Genomic DNA, 22,109 nt, shown 5'->3' with positions numbered 1-22,109 from the left:
GAGCCAGGTTTTGGAATCTATGCGATCATACACAGCTCTCTTTTTTATTTCTTCATCTGAAATTGCTTTTAAATAACGAAATGAATCAGGAAATCACAGTTTTGGGTCAACTCATAAACTTTGCATGCTATTTGGTCAATTTGGATTTGGTGGCTCACGATTCCCCACCATTTTTAAAAATCCAAAAAATATTGCTTTTTTTCAAACAGTCAGAATTTGGGGAAAATAACTTATTAAATTTAAAAAAAAAAATACCTTAAGAAACCTTGAAAATGTAGAAAACCATACCATTTTTTAATTTCAATTTATCTATATATATAAAAAGCAATTTCTGTATGTTTTTTTGTTCGTTTGTTTGTTTGTTTGTTTGTCCTCTATAGACTCAGCCGTCTTAAGAGCTAGAAGTCTGAAATTTGGCATGGATACTCATTAGGACCAGGAAGGATGAAAAATGTTTTCAGATTTTCGGACGAACCCTTCTGATGGGGGTCGTCCATACAAGACAAATATTGTTTTCGCGATATTGACGTTACTTTTCGCCGGATCGTGTTGAAAATTTGCACATGAGTGTTTTGAAAGACGAGCATTCGATTTCAGGTGTCAAGATGTATGTAAGGGGTCAGCCAAAGGGGTCGTCCATATTAAATGTTCGCTGTTTTTGCGATATTGACGTTATTGTACATCGTATTCAGCTGAAGATTGATACACGATAGTTTTGAGTGACATGCAATCGATTCGTGGTATCAAATTCAGTATAATGGGCCGGCAAAAGGGGTCGTCCATATCAAATTGTCAATATCTTAGTGATATTGACGTTTTTATACATCGGATTGGGATGAAAATTTGCACATAGGAGTTATTAGGGACAAACAATTGATTTCACTTATCCCAATTATAAACAGGGGTCGACCAAAGGGGTCGTCCATATTAACTATTCACTGTTTATGCGATATTTTTGTTATTATACATAGGATTCAGATGACATTTGGTACACGAGAGTTTTGAGGGACGAGCAATGGATTTCGGGTATTAAATTCAGTATAAGGGGCCGACAAAGGGGGTCGTCCATATTAACCGTTCAATATTTTTGCAATATCGTCGTTATTTGACAACGGATTGTAACGAAAATTAGCACACGGTAAGTTTCGGGGACAGGCAATCGATTTCAGATGTCAAATGTTTTGCCAGGGGTCGACGAAAGGGTCGTTCATATTAATTAATTTTCACTGTTTTTAGCAATATTGACGTAATTATGCAATAAATTGGTTTGAAAATTTGCACACGGGAGTTTTGAGGGGAGGGCAATCAATTTCAGGCAGCAAAGAGTATTATGTTATGCCACCGAAGGGGTTTAACTTTTTGGCAATAAGAGCGTTGTTATGCAACGATCGAATCAAAATTTATACACGGGGGTTTTTGGCACGTTCAATTGATTCCTGATTTCAAATTTAGTAGCAGACGACAGAAAAAATAATCGTCCAATATTTTTGCAATTATTACTAAACAATGAATTCGGAAGTGCATCTGAAATATTTTCGGCAATTGACTTTCATACAAACTGTTCATGACATATTCCAAGTTCAAAAGCGAAACGGAGTTCGTATGGGATCAGCTAGTCTTTTATAATAAAGAAGTTATTGAACAACGAAAAAATGTGGCCCATGATTCCCCACTCTCCCATACATTTTTCTGACTGGTTCATCTAGCTAGTATAAATTTAGACTAATAAACAGGCCTAACCATATTTCTAGAAGGTAGAACAGCTGCTCAGTGCTCACTGGTAAAATAAACAAAATACGGTGATCAAATCATGCGCAAAATATTTGGACCTGTAGTATGGAGATATTTTGAAATATTTCGTAATGTGTATGTATGGGTCCCCGTGGGTCCCCCATCGGTAGCAAGGACCAGTGTTTGTCTGAATAAATTGATATTTTTTTAAATTTCGTAATGTACAGAAAAACGAACTATTTAGCGGGCTCCTGGCAGGTTTTCAGCCAAAAACTGTTCATTGATATGTCTCGCTTGTATTTTCTGGAGTTGGACAAGAAGAAAAAATAAAAAAAAAAAATGATGGGCAGTACATGAGAGGGCTGACGATCTGTGGAATTTGCAAATCCGTCATTGTTTTATAACGATTGATACGATGAATGGCTAAATAAACAAAGAAGACGGCCTCCAAATGTGACCGTCTTCCCTGTTAAGCACTTCTGTATACACAGTACTTACTTAGAAGCTTCACTGAAAATTTCATTACTTTTCATTTAAGTTATTCAGAAAACAGAGTAATGCCTATTTTTTGAATACACTCCTTAATTTTTAGAAGTTCTGTTTTGTAATTAAATATAAAGAAGTGCTTTTTTAATTCGCCCTCTGCTACACATCTTCTGAGCGATTTCTTTTGAGAAAGGATTCTTTATTTGACACGGTCTCCCTTAAAAATGACGATAAATTTCATGGAATTATTTTGTTTATATTCTGTTTTTTTTTAAAATGAGAAAGAAATTTTCAGATGATTCAATCCATATCAATGTTTCAAGTTTAATTTTCTCAATATGTCAACAATGACCAAAACATTGTATCCAATTTTAAATAAATATTCATGCAAGGTCTCTTTATTCGTTTCATTTGTTGCACTTCGTCCAAGGCTTTGATATTTTAACACCAAAATCGGAACAACAGAAAAAAATTCTTTAAATTGCTCAAAAGCATCACGATGATAAAAGCGCAAAAATGCGCTCGACTGAATCGCAATTGATGAAAGCCAACCGTCTACAACACCAAAAATCAGAAAAAAAAAAAAGAAAAGGCCAGTCTAGTGGAAAAATGTTAAGGCCCATCATCACAGGTTCAGCAGCATGTATCATCCCCGTCCATTTTGATGGGAAGTAGAAACGGTTTTTTTTCTGCCCATTTGTAGCCGTTTCCAGGCTCATCAAAGCCCCATATTTTCCGATGGTGTCGGAAAGTTGAAAGGGATTTTTGTTGTACACAACGTGCATTTGAGTGATTTTTTCTCCCCGCATAAATGGCCTCTTGAATAGAGGAAAAGATATTTTCACAACGCGTTTTTTTTTCGATTTTTGAAAAAAGGTTTTGAAAAAGTATGTTCATTCAAGTTGTGGAAAGAATCCATTAGTGAATTATTTTTATCTAGTTCTCAGTTCGAAAAAATATCCAGTAATGAACTAACCACATCAACCGGATCCCAATTGCATAGAGGTTTTTCTTTCAGCTTTTTATTCCTGTAATGACCACATTTTGAATTATGGAATGAACTCAACAACCAGTTGGTTGAATTGGTTGGCTTTTCATTTCATCATCTGATGGGATTTGCCATTCAATCAACGATTGACTGACTACCTGTGTGTTGAATTCAATTTGGAGCGGGAAATTTCTCCACATTCCAAATTTGGAAACAATTTCATCAAAAGTTCATTCGACAAGCGCAATTTCGACGAGCATATGTCGGACAAATCCATTCGAAATTCCGTCCGGTCGCCGGCAATGAAGCCTGCCAAAAATGTCAGGTTATGTTGTGTGACACTTGGCAAACATCATTGCGCCAATTCTCATCTCAAACACTCGGAGCAAATCCTTCCAAGCCCCAATCCCCAAATTCCCATTCCAAAGCCCAGTTTCCACCTAAAAGGCAATAAATTTTCTATTCCCGCTTGTTGACATTCGAACCGACACATGTTGGCGCGTGTTTTATCGCCCGCCAACTCCCGAAAACCACGGACTTGAAGCCAAAGCAGCAGTATAAAAGTCCTACGACATTACTACTAGGTACAGGGGGCGGTGAATTAGAAACTAGAAGGGAAGGGAGGGGGCAAGAGTTCGAAACTGCTTTGCCTTCCTTCGGTATGCATCAACTTCCTTAATACCTCCTCCCCCCTTCTTTCACAGTACAGTGACCATCAGGTTGTTGTCGTCGTCGTCTTTCGTCTTCCGTCGTCGTCGTTGGAGATTCGCGCGCTTCCTTGCTGTGTGCCCTGCCTGACACATTTGTATGTTTTATGCATTAATGCCGTTTAAGGATGTGTCACACACCTCCTTCTCAGCTCCACCACCCGTCCACACTCTGAAATTCCGAAAGCTCTCGAGGAGTCTCACTCTTAGAACGCGCGTCGCGACGCCCGCCGCCGAGAATGCGGCAACATGACATGATTTACTGTTGATTAGGGTACTTTTCGGCGGCGACTGAAATCGTTCCACTTTAATGGTGAGTAATGCGCCTGATAGTTTAGTAAACTGCAATCATGTAATTTAGGGTGGCATTTAATATGGATGAGCTTAATCGGAGCAGCTTAAATCAATGTTGTTCGGTAGTTGTTGGATCGTCGCTTCAGTTCAGCAGATGCCGTGACATCGGATGGGGTGTTATGCAAGAATACATTAATTAAGAATGTGTTCGCGACAGTTTCACTACATTTAAGTTAATATCAAAATCGGTATTCTTAAAAAGCTTACCATTGAAGTAAGAATTGATTTTTAAATTAAAAACCAGATCAACAAGTATTCAAGAACTTGCTCTAATCTATGAGCTCTATATAATCTTTAAGTTCCAAAAAACACCAAAGGAGGAAACGATGAAGAAAATCAAAAACTATTAAAAGGAATTTTAACTAAGAATGAGTTTAGGTTAGTGCAAGATGTGTGTAGTCACCCTATGCTGTGCTATGCTATGCTATGCTATACTATGCAAGAATGAGTTTAGGTTACAATCGCGTTGAGTTAAACCTGGCAAAAAAGAATGGTGTATGAGTCAAGATTATAATTTATTACAAATTTCAATCATATTTGAAAATATTTGAATTACAATCTTTGTAATAGACAATATGGGTTTCATATTTTTAGGGAATGTACAATATACAACAAAGTTTAATAAGATTAAAAGTGATTAATCTGTGAGTGAGGAACTATGCCTGGAATTCTGGGGGATCTACCTTCAAATTATAGCTATGGGTGTAATAAACAAACAAATTTTAAGATTAAAATTCACATTATAAAGAAAATGTGAAAATTTTAAGAGACACGTGTTTGATACTTTTTCCTGATATGAGAATTATATTAAGAAAAATTGTCAATAGAATGGCCATTTTTCAAAAATCGAACAAGTGCGACCACTAATCATGATTTTTCTGAGTCACCGCCACGTAAAAGTTTGTTTCTTACATCCCCAGCTATCATTCGTAGGTTGAGCCCCCAGAATCCAAGACAAAGTGCAATTGTGGGACATCCAATTGTAGATGCTGTATGGAATTTTTCTCACAACTAGTAACTCTGATCATACCCCGCTATCATATCTGTTAAGGTTTTTAATTCGAAATCCTTGTAATGAATTTAAAGGCTTTAAAATAAATACTAAGCTTCTAAAACTTGATTCAAAAATATTAAAAGAATTCTAAAATATTATTGATACACAGAATATTGATACAGAATGGCAGAATGGCAGATACAAATTATAAAATGAGGACAATTCACCAGCTTAAGTTTGACCAATAAAGTGTCATACGGTTTCCGTTCCTTTTGTGATCAATGACAACTTTAAAAATGTTGGTGGCTATAGAATTTGCCGTAAGGTGAATAAAAAAAATTCACAGTATGTATGGTAACTTTGAATTACATCCATAATTACTATTTTGCATAGCTCAACGATGAAATTGTCATAACTTATTTTGAAGCATTTAGAAGCTTATGATTCTCTGTAGATTTATTTGTTATATTTTATCTAAGAATGTCAGAAAAACTGTTTTTATAAAAATAGTATGGTTGAAAGATTTTTGAAACAGTAAAGTTACTTTTTCCATATCAATTCCCATTTTTTTTGTTTGCTACAACGCATGTCATCTCTTTAAACCACTAAAATTTGCACTATTGTAGAGACACCCAAAACGCTTTGAAGCTTTTCGGGTCCAGTTTAAGCCTGTCTTTTGGATAACTTAAGATTAAACATTGAACCATCAGTGCCGAGATAGGAATTGATTCCAGTGGACCTGCGATTGCCGTATCAAATTCCTAACAGCTCGCCTACTGAGACGTTATGATAAACCATATAGTCAACCTTAGGGGCAAAAATTGGGTACATTTACTCCATACAAATCTGATGACGTTATTTTCAGTCATCTGAAAGTAATTACAAATCACTTTTCGAACTGTTTATTGATTTCAAATTAACTAAAAAAATACAGGGTGGACTCAATTCTACGTTCACCCCAATTTTTGTGGGAACGGATAATCGAATCGAAAGGCTGTTTTTTTTCACTTTTTCTGAATTTAAAACAGGATATAACATAATTTTTGAAAGGAATCTGTGGAAAAATTTAATTTCTACAATCCAGATTTTAAAGGCAGGCAAGAGTAGACTTTAATTCAAAAGTACCCGTTCTTCTGAGTTCTAAGTTTTTTAAGGTATTTGTTGTCAAGATCACGGCTTTTCTAGAAAACACTATAGGCTTCCAGTTGAAGCCGTTTTAGTATTGGACAGCTGTTTATCCCACCGTGAAGCTTACGATCATCAAACCCTTGATGGATCTATTTTAGCATTATTATCTCTAAATACCAAAGCCTTGCTTCAGTTGATGGAAACAAAACATTATCCAGGTGATCAAATCTTACTATCGGATGAGGCCTGTGTTTTTAAGACTTTCTGGAGAATATGACAACAATGTCAATATATTAACATTCATGATGCAATGTTTTCAAAAGCTGAGGCATAAAATGCTGCAGCACAATGCAATTTCAACGCCTTTCAGGACGATTTAACCCTTCGTTTCATAAAGTAACAAATTTGCAACAATTAATTAAAGCTGTTGTAACTTTTGCAGAAAACCAAATACTTTACATTTTTCTTCATGGCAATAATATTTCTAACTTCAAGATAACGTTGAATTAAAAAAAATGACTTTCTGAGTATACATATAGAAACTAGACCAAATTGAATCTGAAAAATATGAAATATTTAAAAAGGCTTGTTTTTCAGAGTTTTGACCTAGTCCAATTCACACTGCGAAAAAAAATTTTGTCTGAAAAAAATATTTTCGCATTTTCAGTAATGCCATCAACACAATTGAATACAATTTGATGATTTTTTTTGATTGTTTGTCTGATATAATGGCCTTTTATTAATTGTTGCAAATTTGCAACATCATGCAACGGTAGCACCCTTAGTTAGGTCAATGGGCTACAAAGTGTGCTTTCTAATGTTTCATCGTTTAAACAGTGTATATGTTTCCTGATGAAATTAATATTATTTTTAATGTTATATTATCACGTTCTCGAGATATTTTTGAAATAATGCAGATGAATAAGCCTCTAACTGAACAAAATGGCTGACAACTGTAAAAATATTGGGGAAAACCAAGAACAAATTCTTTTGGCTAGAGCATCAACCATGCGTCACATTTAGTATAAATTTGTGACTTTTGTGTAGTTAAAGTGTTTATATTAATAATTTGAATCTCCAATTTTTCAAATGCAACCGACGATCATTTTAAATATAATTTTATGATGCCTTTAAAAGATTGTATTTGTTCGTAGAAAATATTTTCAAATTTTTAGAAAATAATAATTAACATCTTTTTTCTACTCACTACTTATTAATGTTATATCCTAGTTTGAAACATTAGTCCCATAATGTTCTTCAAATACTTTTTATCGTTTGTATAGTATTTATGATAACAGTTTTAGTGTTTTCAGAACGAATTTGATCATCATGGTGAAATGAAAATGGCAGATCCATTTAAGTTCTACTTATAATTCTGTTTACTCTTCCAAACTCGTACCATATTCAACAAATGTTATACGGGTAAAAGGTATTAAGGAATAATAAAAATATTTTTTTTGTTGAGTAAAAAACGTAAATAGTTTCTTCAACAATTTGTATTTTCTGATTTTCAAGTTACTTGATCCTTTGAATCTAAATATACCATGCACAAAAATCACTTTTTTAAGGTTTTATAATTCAAACATTGTTGTCAGCCTAGAATGAACTTGTTTCTAGATTGCTGTATATTGCGCTAAAAAACTATGAGCACGAAGACTTCCATAAAACTTTTCACAAAAAACTAAATTACTGAAAAAGAACTGAATACAAGTCCAAAGCTTGAATGTTATTGTCAAAATATTAATTTTGACAAGGTTATTCTTTCAAAAAAGTTGTATTGGAAAGACGTTCCAGCTTTCCATATAGCACCTTCATGCAAACGTAATGAATATTATCGCATAACTACACCCACCCCCCCCCCCCCCCCCCCCCCGGCTCCCAAAATAATTCTGGGCATGGGAGCTCCAGCCGCTAGCGAATACGCTGGCGTGAGTCTGGTTTTGGTATGCTAGGCGTAATGTGTTCGATTACGGGTATCGGCAGAAAACTTTTAGGTTCAAATCACATAAATGGCCAACAGGTAAGATGTGCTTCCTAGAAATTCTCAAATATAAGAATGTTCAATCAGTTTTCCAGGTCAGGTAAATATATATGGATACCGGAGTTCATATAATAAACTAGCCCACCTGATTGACTTGTTCTTCCAAAGTATACTTTCATCAACACAAGCAATACATTTACTCGATAACAGATCAAACGAAGCCATGGGGTTCGGATATAGTGTAAGCTGCATTGGAAAATTGTCGAACTAATTAATCTAAATAATGCATGTAAGCACATACTTAGGCAGAAACTAAGGTGAATCCGTGCACCCATGGTGAAAAACCAACATACTTAGGTACTAAACCCAGCTAAATTGTGACCAGATCCAAGTTTTACGAAGTTCTTGAGCTTCAACTACGTTTAGTGCAAGATAAATTAGGAATAAGCATTTATTTCTTGCTGTCTTGTGTGAGGAACAAAAAGGTATAACCGTTTCATGTTGTTGCAAATTTGCAACAATTAATATTTTGGCTAAATACTCGAAATATGTGAACATAATATTTTATCATTATTTTTCCCTTCATGTACTCATCATTGCGCACTATTGAGAATTTTTTCAAGAAAAAATAAAAAATCATGAAATGAAGGGTTAAAACCAATTCAACAAATGACAATGAATAGAATAACATCGTTCAAGAAGAAGACGTTCAGTTTGATGTGATGAATGATTGAGAAATTGTGAAGATTGTAAAAAATGCCAATGACGATTCTTTATTCTATGATGGCTATGGTACTTTTTTCGACTATAGCGATTTCTTCGTCAAGTGTATTCCAAGCGATATGTGATAGAGATACTTCAGCTTTGGGCATATTAATACCGTTTCTATTTAAGTTGAGATTAAATTTGGTTCTAAATGAGAATTATAAGTGTTGTAATATCGAAATAAATAACTCAAGTTTGTATCGGAAAACTGATATCGTAATCATCTTTATTCAAGTCAAGTGATGTTAAAAGGTCAGGTTACAATAGTGATTAATATTGATAAATTGGTAATCTGCCATATTGGCAACACTTCTCTATTGGTTTCCATAGTGTTCAACTGGCAACACTTCCAGTGAACACTACGAATTCACTCTTCATCGATTGTTGAAACAATAGCGAATTGACGTTCTCACTTGAGACTCTCTGTTATTGTTTACATTCGCCACGCGGTCAGTACCGTATAATCGCCGCGGTAAACAGTCGTTCGTCCGTCGGTCTTCGTCGCGAGTGAGTTTCAACACCTCCCCTCAATTCGCACGTTCAATAACTCGAACAGCTTTCGATGCTGTGCCTTGGGAAGCCCCTTGGTGAATGCATCGGCAGGTTGGTCCTCCGAACGGATGTGTTTGATGTGGACCTTCCGAAGCTTAACCAGCTCTCGAATGAACATGTATTTCAGGTCCAAATGTTTCATCCGTTGATGACTCCTAGGTTCTTCTGTGAATTGAATACAAGGGATGTTGTCTTCCATGATTAGAAAAGAATCGGTGTTACCCACACCTAGCTCGCCAAGGAGGTTTGTTAACCACATCCCTTCCTTGGTTGCCATACAGAGTGAAACAAGTTCAGCTTCTGTAGATGACAGACTGACCGTCTGTTGACGTTTCGTTGACCACGAAACCAGATTACCAAATACCTTGAAGGCATGACCAGAAATAGACTTTCTGTCATCGACATCGTTTGCAAAGTCGGCATCGGCATATCCCATTAAAGCAGGGTTCTCTACCCCCTTGGTGTAGACCAGCTTTGTCTCCGTCGTACCACGCAGATATCGTAGAATCCGCTTTAGTCCCGCCCAATGCGCATCGGAAGGCGTTGCTTGAAACTTGCTGAGTGCGCTGACCGCGGCACAAATGTCCGGCCTCGTTGAAAGGGCCAGATACTGCAAACAACCTAGCAGTTCCTTGAATGGATGATTGGTTGTCTCACCATCCTTCGTCTTCGTCCACTGCACATTCGGATCCATTGGTGTACCTATGGGATTACTATCAAACATGCCAAAACGTTTAAGTATTCTCTCTGTGTAACCCACCTGAGAAATTTCAATTGTTTGTTTTTGATAATCTCTTGAAAAATCCATTCCCAAGAAATGTTTAACTTCTTTAAGATCTTTCATTTGGAATAACCTTCCAAGTTCGGTCTTAATCCAGACCAGGTTAGCCACCTTTTTGCCAACGATAAGTGGAGCGGTTAAGGTAACCCTGCATAGCTGCAGAAGTTACCACAACATCCGAAGTGGTACGTCAGCACTTAATGTGCTACTTGCCGCGAAGGAAAATAGGAAACAGTAAGACCAAACTGTGGTCGAAATAACAAACATCAAATTTGTCAGCACAAAATGTGCTATCAACGATGGCGCGGACTCAACGACCGAGCTCGCGCACCCAGCCAACCCAGCAGCAACAATGTTGCATTCATTTCGTGAATAGCAGCCAGAAACCTGAGGGCGCAGCGACGAAGCTGCGTCAGCAAACTTTAAACAACTCTGTATGATACAGTAAAATAAATTCCAGTCTTTTTAAGTCTCTCGAACCGTTGTGTCGCGTTTCTGTTCCGATGACATTTCTGTGTTAAACCCTTGCGGGAGCGGGGTTTTACCTTAATTTCTAATCAGGCTTTTTCTGCCTGGACCATTGGTGACCCCGACGTGATCGCACGTGCGATCACTTCAGGTTTAGGCAACGACGCCTATCAATGGTAAATTCTCCCGTCGGGGGGAGAACGGACTGAAAAAAAACATTCAAAGTGTTTCGGTGTGCCAAAATGGCAACGATAAATAAAGTGTAACCTAAGTGTAGGCAATCATAAGTGAAAACAAAAGTGCAAGTCTCCCACTGGTGGAAATGAATCAAAATTTGTGCAACGACGTGTTGTACTCTAAGTACTACGCTCAGTTAGTGGAAATCGAAGAGTCTGTAAGGGCTAGGCCGTGTCGATCGCGAGAAGAAGGCGCAGCCATTACAATCATCGTTTCACACCTGTTCAACTTAGCCGCCGGAGCTGCGGCTGTAAGAGGTTACGAAAAAAGATTTACTGACGAACTGGTGAGGTTAGCCGAATCAATCAGCGAGAGGCTAGCGTGGAACGTTTTGAATCCGCCGTCTATGTTTTAATTGAGCTCACACGCACCTGTGTGGCTAACCGTGTGATTAGTGCAAAGAAGAAAGTTGAAAATTCGCTCGCTGCGCGCGTAGTGTTTCCCGTCGGGGGGAGAATCCAATCAACGAAAGTGAAATCAGTGTGTGATTATGTGTCTTGGTGCCACTGCACCATCGTGAAAATAAATAAAACAAACGCGGCGAGGCTTGTGTAGCTTCTCCCGTCGGGGGGAGAGCTAAACGAAAGAAAAAGCAGTAAATTGAAAAGTGACTCGCATTCCTAGTGTAGAACAATGGCCGAGGAAGAACTAAGTAAAGTGTGGATGCGGCAGTTGACTGCCCTAGAAAGGTCCGTCAACGAGATCGCGGTGCTGGTTGACCAGCGCAGCGACGCTAACCCTCCGGAAGTGGAGGAAATTGCAGTGCAAAGGGACACCTTGCGTGTTCTTTTCGACCAAGCAACAGCTGTGTTGCTGAAAATTGAAGGGGCCTCAGGTCCCTCGGCAAGGAGAGGGCCGTTACTAACTAAGGTAATGGCCGTTCAAGTGAAACTCGGCCGCTGGGAAAGACAGCATGCGGAAGCTGCCAGAAATCACCAGCGCCCGAGTGAAAACTTGCTCGACCAGACACTGGCACCAAGCACGAGTCGGGCGGATCATTTACCCCGAATCGAGCTACCCCACTTCAACGGTTCGCCGACGGAGTGGTTGACATTCAAAGGGCGCTTTGAAAAGCGCATGGTAACGATTGGAGAAGATGCCGACAAATTCGCATTTCTCTCCAAGTGCCTTGAGCATTGCGCGGCAGCAAGAAATTCAATCGAAGCGCTCGAAAGCTCTGGCACTAGCTTCGCCGATGCGTGGGCGAAATTAGAGACGCGCTTTTACAAAAAGCGAATTGCGTACGAAGGATACTTCGTAAAACTGATCAAATTTAAAAAAATAAATGTGCCATGCGCTAAGTCCATCATGAGCCTCATCGATGCCGTGGACACTACAGTTCACGCTGCAAAGCAGATACAAAAGGATAAAACAGCGACACTGGACTGTGTTGCGAATGGAATGCTAGTAAGTCTAGCAAAATCCCGTCTGGATTCGGAAACCGCATCCAGGCTGGAGGAGAGATTAGACATACATCGTGTCTACACTTGGACAGAATTCAAGGAAGAGTTGGAGAAGCGAGCCAACCAATTAGCGTGCCGAACCGATATCGACGAATCGAAATCGCGCAACACCAAGACGGTAGCAGCAGCTGCCATCACCCAACCCCAGCGTAGGGAAATCAAAACGCAACCGCAATCCTGTTTCGCGTGCAATGAGAAAGGGCACGCGATCTGGCACTGCACCGAATTCAAAGCGCTGCCTGTACCGCAAAGATGGGATAGGACCAAAAGAGCCGGTCGGTGTTTCAATTGTTTGTCTTGGGGACACTCCGTCCAAAAGTGTTCATCCAAAAAGCGGTGTTCAGAATGCGGAGAAGCACACCACACATTGCTACATCCAGTGGATGCGGTTCCAGAGAAGAAGCCGGCGGCTGACCCAGCCGTTGTGGCCTCAACCAGCAGTAACAACTGACTACATGGCAGTTACGTATTCTTGGCAACAGCCGAGATCAACATTAAAGGTGCGTCCGACTGGTATCGAGTTAGGTGCCTATTGGACTCCGGTAGTCAGGTGGAGTCTATCACGGAAGCAGCCGCGCAGACTCTAGGACTACCGTACGCACGGAGCGACGTGCAACTTGTTGGCATTGGCGGAAGGGTCAATGCTTCCAGAAAGATTACAACCGTAATCTCCTCCAGATGCGGAAGCTTCGCTATGGAGGTAAGTTTAGTTTTGGTTCCGCACCTTTTAGACGACCAGCCCAGCATTCGGCTGGAAGCGAAGGATGTGAGTATTCCGTCAAACATTGAGTTAGCGGACCCCACATTCTACAAGAGAAGAGGCATCGAGATTATACTCGGTGCCCGAGTACTATTCCAGATTCTGAGCCCCAGACAAATCCAATGTACAAATGGCCCGAATCTTCAGGAGTCAGCCTTAGGCTGGCTTGTTGGCGGACTAGTTTCGCTACGGTCAACCCGGAAAGCAGTAATGACTGTTGCCACCGTTAGTACAAATGAGATCCAAGAAGAAGAGGACCACGATGGGAAATTGGATATTCTCTTCAAGAGGTTTTGGGCCTTGGAGGAGGTAACTTCTGCGGAAGCGAAGTCCACCTCTGACCAGGTAAACCTATGCGAGGAGCACTTCCTCCAGCACACCAAGATAGGGGCAGATGGCAAATATATTGTGCGCCTCCCTTTCAACGACAAGCCCATTCAACTGGGTGATTCCTACGAGCAAGCAAGAAGACGCTTGTTCTCGCTAGAAAGGAAACTCACGCGAACTCCGGAAGTATACGAGCAATACAGAGAGTTCCTGAAAGAGTATCTGACATTAAATCATATGGAAGTTGTAGAACCAAAGGATTATCAAAAAATCCGCTACTTCATACCACACTCATGTGTCATCAAGCCAGATTCTTCATCAACCAAGCTTCGCGTGGTATTTGATGCAAGCGCTAAGGCATCAAATGGACATTCCTTGAATGACATGCTGCGTAGTGGACCAGCGATCCAAACGGAGCAATTCGATTTGCTCCTGGACTTTCGCTGCCATGACAAGGTGCTAATGGCCGACATCGCGAAGATGTATCGGCAAGTCCATGTCCACGAAACGGACTCGTGGTACCAGTGCATCGCCTGGAGGGATAATCCTTCGGAAGCGATTCAGGCTTATCGCCTCAAAACAGTGACTTATGGCGAGGCGGCATCCTCATTCCTAGCATGTCGCGCTCTACACCAAGTCGGAGAAGAAATCCGATCGCATCAGCCGAGCATTGCTGATATTATTCAGAAATGTTTCTACGTCGACAATTTGATGATGGGGGGAAATTCAGCAGAAGGTCTTCTGAGTCAACGAAAAGCCGTGGAGGCCGCTCTTCTGCAGCGAGGCTTTCCCTTACGGAAATGGGCATCCAACGATGCCAGCATCATAGAAGATGTACCTGCCGACGATCTCGAAAAGGAGATCAACATCGGAAATCACGATGTGATTAAAACCCTAGGCGTGGCCTGGTCTCCACGCGGAGATACCTTTCGATTCCTAGTGGAGGACCGCAATGCAAGCAAGCAAACTATTACCAAGAGGCAGCTAGCCTCGGAGGTGCTCAGATTATATGATCCGTTGGGCATAATGCAACCGGTCATCATTACAGCAAAAATATTGCTGCAGAGCTTGTGGAAAACCAAGCTCGGTTGGGAGGACCAGATCCCACCAGAAACTTTGCACGAATGGCAGCAACTGAAGAAAACGCTGCCGAAGTTGGCGGAACTAGAGTTCCCGCGTCAAGCCATCCCGAGTAACGTAGCACACTTGGAGCTGCACGGTTTCTCGGACGCTTCTATTCGCGCTTATGGAGGCGCAATTTATGCCTTTGCCATAGACACGCAAGGTAACAAGTCCATGAACCTGCTTTGTGCAAAGTCGCGTGTAGTCCCGATGAAGGACCTCACTCTTCCTCGAAAGGAATTAATTGGAGCCAAATTGTTGGCAGAGTTGATGAGCCGCGTGATCGGCATCATACCACAACACATTAACAAGGTTCACTACTGGTGCGACTCGCAAGTAGTGTTGTCCTGGATACACGCAAACGATCAACACGCCGAGGTGTATGTTCGAAATCGTGTGAAAATCATTCAACAATTAACAAACAAGATGAGCTGGAGGTACATCCCCACCGACCAGAACCCAGCGGATGTGATCTCCAGAGGAATCTCAGTGAGGAAACTGTTGACCACCAAGAAGCAGCTGTGGCTGCATGCCACCCCGTATGCACTAGAGGTACATCTAGAAATTCAAGTATGCGCAATTCAGCAAGCGCCGACCATCGACCACACTCTGCATGATCCTGACCCAGAAGATTATATCCAGAGTTACAAGTACTGCAATTCTTTCCGAAGGACCAGAAGGCATTTCGCCTTAATACAGCGCGCCATAAGCAATTTTAAGGCAAAAGCTACAAGTTCTATTAATTCTGAACAACTCCTACAAACCATGACCGGCCCTCTAACTGTTGAAGAGCTGGAAGCAGGACTACATCTAGTCATCAAAAATATGCAATCCGTCTGCCTAGGACAAGAGCTGAAGAGCATCGGTTTACACGGCATTCCTACAAAGCAGGGCCCCCTGCAGCACCTCAATCCTATGCTGGCAGGTGGCCTCATTCGAGTAACAGGCAGGTTAAACTTAGCAGACTTGCCTGAAGAACAGTGACATCCAATATTCATTCCGAGGGAGCATCCGTTTGCACGAATCATCCTTGTGCATCTACATCGCTCCAATAACCACGCCGGTCTGGAAATAGTCTTGGCCGAATTTCAACGAAGCTATTGGATGAAGGGATTGCGGAAAACAACCCAATCCGTCCTTCAAAAATGCGTACTCTGCGTACGGGCAAGGCCTCGCAGATTCGAGCAAATGATGGGCCAGCTTCCACGGCCCAGAGTGAATCCCTCTACAGCGTTCACTCATACTGGCGTAGACTTGTGCGGGCCGTTCCAAGTGCTGCCAAGTCAGCGGGCGAAAATGAGGCTTACCGTTTACGCCTGCCTGTTTGTGTGCTTTTCGACCAAAGCAGTGCATATCGAGGTGGTGGAGGATCAATCCACCGGGGCCTTCTTAGCCGCCTTGATACGGTTTGTATCAGTGCGTGGTACACCGGAGGTGATATACTCCGACAACGGCCGCAACTTCGTCGGAGCCAGCCGCGAACTTGCAGAACTGAGCAAAGTATATAACTCGGAGTTGTTCCAAAACGTAATAGCGCTTTAATTCACGTCCGCTGACCTCAATTTTCTCCGACGCCGGAGCTCCGGAACCTTTAACACCAGGGCACTTCCTAATAGGAAGAGCCATGACTACTATACCCATCCCGGCAAGCCACTTAGAACAGCAAAACTTAGTTATGCGCTGGAAGCGCATTCAACGCCAAACCGCACAATTCTGGCGTAGATGGCAAAATGAATATTTGCAGCATTTGCGCTGTATCTTCAAGTGGACAAAAAGGCAACCTAACTTGAAGCCAGGTCAAATCGTATTGATTGGAGACGATAACAACCCCGTGGCAAAGTGGCCCATGGGAATCGTAACTCACACCAAACCCGGAAAGGATGGAGTTGTGCGGGTAGCAACGGTACGCACAGCTTCAGGTATCTACACACGAAATGTTCGGGCTTTGGCACCACTGCCCATCGACATTACCGAAAGTCAAGTAGGCGAATCAGTCGAACCATCTCAATTTGATTCTTCAGAAATAGTGAATAAACCACACCATGAAGTACGCGAGCAAGGGCCAGTACCTGAAAACGAAGAAGACCCACCACCCCTGGCTATGAGTAGCAATGTTTGGAGCGACAGACTTCGCTCCAAAGGGGGGAGAAAATGGAGCGGTTAAGGTAACCCTGCATAGCTGCAGAAGTTACCACAACATCCGAAGTGGTACGTCAGCACTTAATGTGCTACTTGCCGCGAAGGAAAATAGGAAACAGTAAGACCAAACTGTGGTCGAAATAACAAACATCAAATTTGTCAGCACAAAATGTGCTATCAACGATGGCGCGGACTCAACGACCGAGCTCGCGCACCCAGCCAACCCAGCAGCAACAATGTTGCATTCATTTCGTGAATAGCAGCCAGAAACCTGAGGGCGCAGCGACGAAGCTGCGTCAGCAAACTTTAAACAACTCTGTATGATACAGTAAAATAAATTCCAGTCTTTTTAAGTCTCTCGAACCGTTGTGTCGCGTTTCTGTTCCGATGACATTTCTGTGTTAAACCCTTGCGGGAGCGGGGTTTTACCTTAATTTCTAATCAGGCTTTTTCTGCCTGGAACAATAAGAATATCGTCAACATAGAGAACTAGGGTTAGCTCTCTAGCCCGAGATTGATAGACGCAACAGTCACTTTTCAGCGGAATGAAACCAAGTTTCTTTACAACTTCGTCGAATCGTTGATTCCATGATCTGCTAGCTTGTTTTAAGCCATACAAGCTTTTCTGCAGTCTGACGAGTTGTGAGTTGCCCATTTCGTCGTTCGGAAGTCTCATATATATCTCTTCCTCCAATTGACCATTGAGGAAGGCTGTTTTTACGTCCATCTGGTGAATGGTTGAACCAGACTGGTTAGCTAGGGACAAAATTGTACGAACGCTCTCCATTTTGACAACGGGAGCAAACGTTTCATCGTAGTCATAACCAGGTCGCTGTGAGCAACCTTTCGCTACTAATCTTGCTTTGTATCTTCCGTCTTCTTTAATCGCAAATACCCATTTCGATGAGATCGATTTTCGTTCTTTGGGTAAGCTCTCGACCTTCTTCCAGGTCTTATTTTCGTTCAGGGCTTTTAATTCTTCGCTGATGGCAATTTTCCACTTTGGCCAGTCATCCCTCGTTTTCAACAGGTCAACAGTTTGTGGAATGTCGCTATTATCTGTTGCTATCTTGGCAGTGTAAAATTCTGGCGCCCTTCTATCGCGCGTGCTACGTCTGATCGGCGAACTGCAAGCGGAAACCGGTTGTGACCCAACCTCCCCTTCGCCGTCAGTGTGACTGTCAAGATCTTGTGCGCTATCATAATCAGATTCATCAACGTTACCCACGTGATGTTCTTAAATTGATTCTTCATCGTCAACCACGATGACTTCGGGTTCGTCTTCAACATTCTCATTACCCACGAGATGCTCATCTTCGTTACCCACGAAGTTCTCAGACGCTTCTGAACTTTTTGCTGGAGGTTCGGATTCTATAACTGGCGCATTTTGGCTTGCTGGTTGCGAAATTGTAGAATGAAGAAGATCATTTCGACGATCTAGCAATTCTTGCTCATCAAAGACTACGCTACGGTGTATCTCTACTGTACGTGAGGACTTGTTGTATAACCTGTAGCCGTTGTTTGCGTAACCCGCAAAGATAAGTTTCTTTGTCTTTGGATCTAATTTTTGCCTCTTCTCTTTAGGTACTAGAGCATACGCATTGCAGCCAAAAATGCGTAGATTGCTCAAGTCAGGCTTCTTGCCATACCACATTTCGAATGGCGTCTTGTCTCCACAAGGGCTCGTGTGGGCGATCGATTTGTGAGATAAGCTGCGCAGAACACAGCTTCTCCCCATAACGATTTCGGAAGATCGCATTCGTAGAGCATTGCTCGTACTTTTTCCATCAACGTTCTGTTGATTCTTTCGCTCACGCCATTCTGTTGAGGAGTATATGGTACCGTTAGAACTAATTGGACGCCTTTTGCCTTGCAAAATTCTTGAAAATCTCGTCCTACGTACTCACGGCCGTTATCGCATCTAAGTTTAGCCAACTTTTGATTAAAATGCGCTGTTGCCATCGCTTCGAACTCTTTAAACTTCTCAAAAACCTCGCTCTTGCGTTTCAATAGGTAGATAACGGTAAAATGTGAATAGTCATCTGTGAATGTCACGAAATATCGATGACCATCAAACGTTGTTTCTTCCATATATCCGCAAACGTCAGAGTGCACTAGTTCAAGTGGCCTACTCGACCTCGGTATCTACAGACTCTTGAACTTTTTGCTTGATTGTTTTCCAGCTAAACAGCTTTCGCAAACTTCGTTTTTGTTGGAAGTCTCGATACAAAAATCCACTCCTTCTACCATTTTCTTTGTTATCAGTGTGGTTACGCCAGTATTGCTTAGATGACCAAGTCTTCTATGCCATGTATCAAAACCTAACCGGTTCTTTCCAAGCAAAGCCTTGGAGTATTTAAGATCCGAAACCAATTCCAGGGAATACAAACCATCAATTACTGTCCCTTGAGAAATGACCTCCCCCAAGTCTGTAATTGAGACCTTACCATCAGAAAAAGTAACCCTTTTATTCTTAGTGGTAGCCTTTCTAACCGAAAGGAGATTTGTCTCTAGTTCAGGAATAATAAGAACATTATACAATTTTATCTTATTTATTTTACCATTAACCATGGCCTTAAGCGATACAGTGCCCTTTTTATACGCCTTCATCGACTCACCAGTTTTGGCTGTTGAAAGCTCGATCGGTGTGGCCAGCTTCGAGATATTCTCCACCAATCTCTCATCACATACCATGTGATGAGTCGCTCCGGAATCCACCACAAAGCGAACACGCCTTTCGCTCTTCGTAGTGGCCTTGGTGGCAACCTTCGCCTGACCGATGGCCTTCTTCTGGGTTCCGCTAACCTGCGGAGAAGCCGACTTTAGTATTCCGCCAGCCTGTGGAGGTACGACCTTCGAAGTTGGGCTCGCCTTCTGAATTCCGTTCGAATGCGGGGCTGCCACGCCTGCAACTGTTACTCCCAGCTGCTTGCGACCTGCATCAAATGTCTCGCCAGGAATGGCGACAACGCGCCGCACCGATTTTGCCGCTGATCCGCGTTCGGCAGCTGCACTAATGGGACCAATAGTGCTAGCCGCCCTAACGGACGCCTCTTCTGCCAGCTTGCGCTTCACGCGGGCCAACATTGCGTGAGCGCTCACCTTGTCACGCCTGGAACCGTTCTTCTTGGCCGCCTTCAGTTTGGGACAGCGCGACTTGAAGTGACCCTTCTCGCCGCACCCGAAGCACCGACTGTCACCTTTCTTCGACGCGGTTCGCAAGGCGTGGTTAGCTACCGCTGGCTCACCTCGTGGTTGAATAGTCGATGCGCTGGTGTTTTGGAGGAGCTCTGAATCAAGGAACAATCGCTTGATGTCGACGATTGACCTTGAGCTCAACTCCTCTGGCGGCAGAACAGCCAGCGCACCCTGGATGTGACTGTAGGCTGGCGGGATTGCCAGCAGCAACGAGTGGACCTTCTCGCCTCTGCTCAGGTTCGCTCCCATCCGATCCATCTCCCGTATGATGAGGTCGTACTCATAAAATAGAGACGACAATGAGTCAAACCTCGTCATAGGGAGATTATTGAGGCGCCCACGCATTGCAATGATCGCACTCGTACCTTTTACTAGGTAGGAGTCGCAGAGGATGTCCATGGCGTCTTTAATGAAGTTGACCCCAACAATCTTGTTAGGGACATCGTTGTTGATGGCCATAACAAGCTCGTCCATCGCAGCTTCCTCCTGTTCCATCCGCCTCTGGAACCTTTCAGCTCTGGCGGTTTCTTCCACAGGGTCCTCCAACGACAGCGAGTCCACCTCCTCCGTTGGAATCCGGATCAGGGTGTGGGAGAGCTTCAGTCTGGCCAGACGTCTCTCAAGGCGCATCTTCCAGGCTCCGAAGATCTCCGTCCGACCGTCGAACAGCAGTTCTTTCGAGAACCCGGCTGCTGTGTGAGGTAGCGTCAAACCTGCCTCGGCCTGAGGTAGCTGCTGACCTCTGAAGGTTGGTTGACCACCAACTGCTGGTTGACCACCAGCTCCGCCTACTGCGATGCACCCTTCGAACTTCGGGTTCGACATCGCAATCCAAAAACAATATCCGAAAACAAAAAAATGAAAACTACTAAACAGTTAAAGCCAGTTAACCACTGGGCCCATAACCTGTTGTAATATCGAAATAACTCAAGTTTGTATCGGAAAACTGATATCGTAATCATCTTTATTCAAGTCAAGTGATGTTAAAAGGTCAGGTTACAATAGTGATTGATATTGATAAATTGGTAATCTGCCATATTGGCAACACTTCTCTATTGGTTTCCATAGTGTTCAACTGGCAACACTTCCAGTGAACACTACGAATTCACTCTTCATCGATTGTTGAAACAATAGCGAATTGACGTTCTCACTTGAGACTCTCTGTTATTGTTTACATTCGCCACGCGGTCAGTACCGTATAATCGCCGCGGTAAACAGTCGTTCGTCCGTCGGTCTTCGTCGCGAGTGAGTTTCAACAATAAGAATCAATAAAAAAAAATTTGAACGGTTCATCAAGTCAAAATTTATGGCAAATCGAGACTCCGGGTAATCTAGTCTATTTACACGTAGAATCGAAAAATATGGTGATAGCGCCGATGTGGTCTAGCGGATAGGCTGGCGCGAGTCTGGTATTGGTATGCCAGGCGTACTGGGTTCGATTCCCGGTATCGGCAAGAAAAACTTTTGGGTTCGATTCCCCTAAGTTTGCCGACAGGTAAGATGTGTTCCATTCTATAACTGACTATATAATAGGAATGTTCAATCAGTTGCCAGCTGGCCAGGTATATACACGGATGCCGGAATACCTGTAAGTAAACTAGCCCACCTGATTGATTCGTTCTTCCAGAATATACCTACATCAACACAATACATTCATCCATAACAGTTCATACGAAGCCATGGGGTCCGGGTATGGTGTACGCTGCATTGGAGATTTGTCGAACATAATAATCTAAAGAATGCATGTGAGCACATACTTTGGCAGAAACTGCGGTGAATCCGTGCACCCATGGTGGGTTACCAACATACATACAAGAATCGAAAAATATGGTGAATTTGTATGAAAAAGTACATACTAGAACCTGGCTAAATTTTATCAAAGCGTCCAACGTTTCTAACCTTACCGTGATTTTTATGTATTGGGTGTT

At 42.2% G+C, this 22,109-nt stretch overlaps 3 protein-coding genes across 3 annotated transcripts; 1 reads left to right on the top strand and 2 right to left on the bottom strand.

The window, feature by feature from the left end:
* Positions 1-9,648: 9,648 nt before the first annotated feature.
* LOC129743541 (uncharacterized) lies at positions 9,649-10,380 on the bottom strand. The gene has a single exon (XM_055735580.1). It carries the CDS (start codon positions 10,378-10,380, stop codon positions 9,649-9,651), a length of 732 nt encoding a protein of 243 aa, XP_055591555.1.
* Positions 10,381-11,805: 1,425 nt separating this feature from the next.
* Positions 11,806-15,828, top strand: LOC129743540 (uncharacterized). The gene is made up of 2 exons (XM_055735579.1): positions 11,806-13,075; positions 13,118-15,828. Exons 1-2 carry the CDS (start codon positions 11,806-11,808, stop codon positions 15,826-15,828), a joined length of 3,981 nt encoding a protein of 1,326 aa, XP_055591554.1.
* Positions 15,829-17,413: 1,585 nt separating this feature from the next.
* On the bottom strand, positions 17,414-21,006 carry LOC129743539 (uncharacterized). Its single transcript, XM_055735578.1, has 4 exons — positions 19,545-21,006; positions 18,891-19,025; positions 18,283-18,804; positions 17,414-18,219 (listed from the first exon to the last, which is right to left on the bottom strand). Exons 1-4 carry the CDS (start codon positions 21,004-21,006, stop codon positions 17,414-17,416), a joined length of 2,925 nt encoding a protein of 974 aa, XP_055591553.1.
* Positions 21,007-22,109: the final 1,103 nt, after the last annotated feature.

Source organism: Uranotaenia lowii, chromosome 2, assembly GCF_029784155.1.
Source record: "Uranotaenia lowii strain MFRU-FL chromosome 2, ASM2978415v1, whole genome shotgun sequence".
NCBI classification, from domain to species: domain Eukaryota; kingdom Metazoa; phylum Arthropoda; class Insecta; order Diptera; family Culicidae; genus Uranotaenia; species Uranotaenia lowii.
Note: the sequence above shows the minus strand (reverse complement) of the source record. Positions and strands in the feature narration are given on the sequence as shown.

Bases quoted from the DNA above. Each gene is read 5' to 3' on its own strand.
- LOC129743540 (XM_055735579.1), top strand. From the start codon at position 11,806: ATGGCCGAGGAAGAACTAAGTAAAGTGTGGATGCGGCAGTTGACTGCC. The intron at 13,076-13,117 runs GTAACAACTGAC...TCTTGGCAACAG, and splicing joins CGTTGTGGCCTCAACCAGCA to CCGAGATCAACATTAAAGGT.
- LOC129743539 (XM_055735578.1), bottom strand. From the start codon at position 21,006: ATGTCGAACCCGAAGTTCGAAGGGTGCATCGCAGTAGGCGGAGCTGGT. The intron at 18,805-18,890 runs GTGAGTACGTAG...ACTCCTCAACAG, and splicing joins ACTTAGATGCGATAACGGCC to AATGGCGTGAGCGAAAGAAT. The intron at 18,220-18,282 runs GTAATGAGAATG...AATCAATTTAAG, and splicing joins CGAAGATGAGCATCTCGTGG to AACATCACGTGGGTAACGTT.
- LOC129743541 (XM_055735580.1), bottom strand. From the start codon at position 10,380: ATGGATCCGAATGTGCAGTGGACGAAGACGAAGGATGGTGAGACAACC.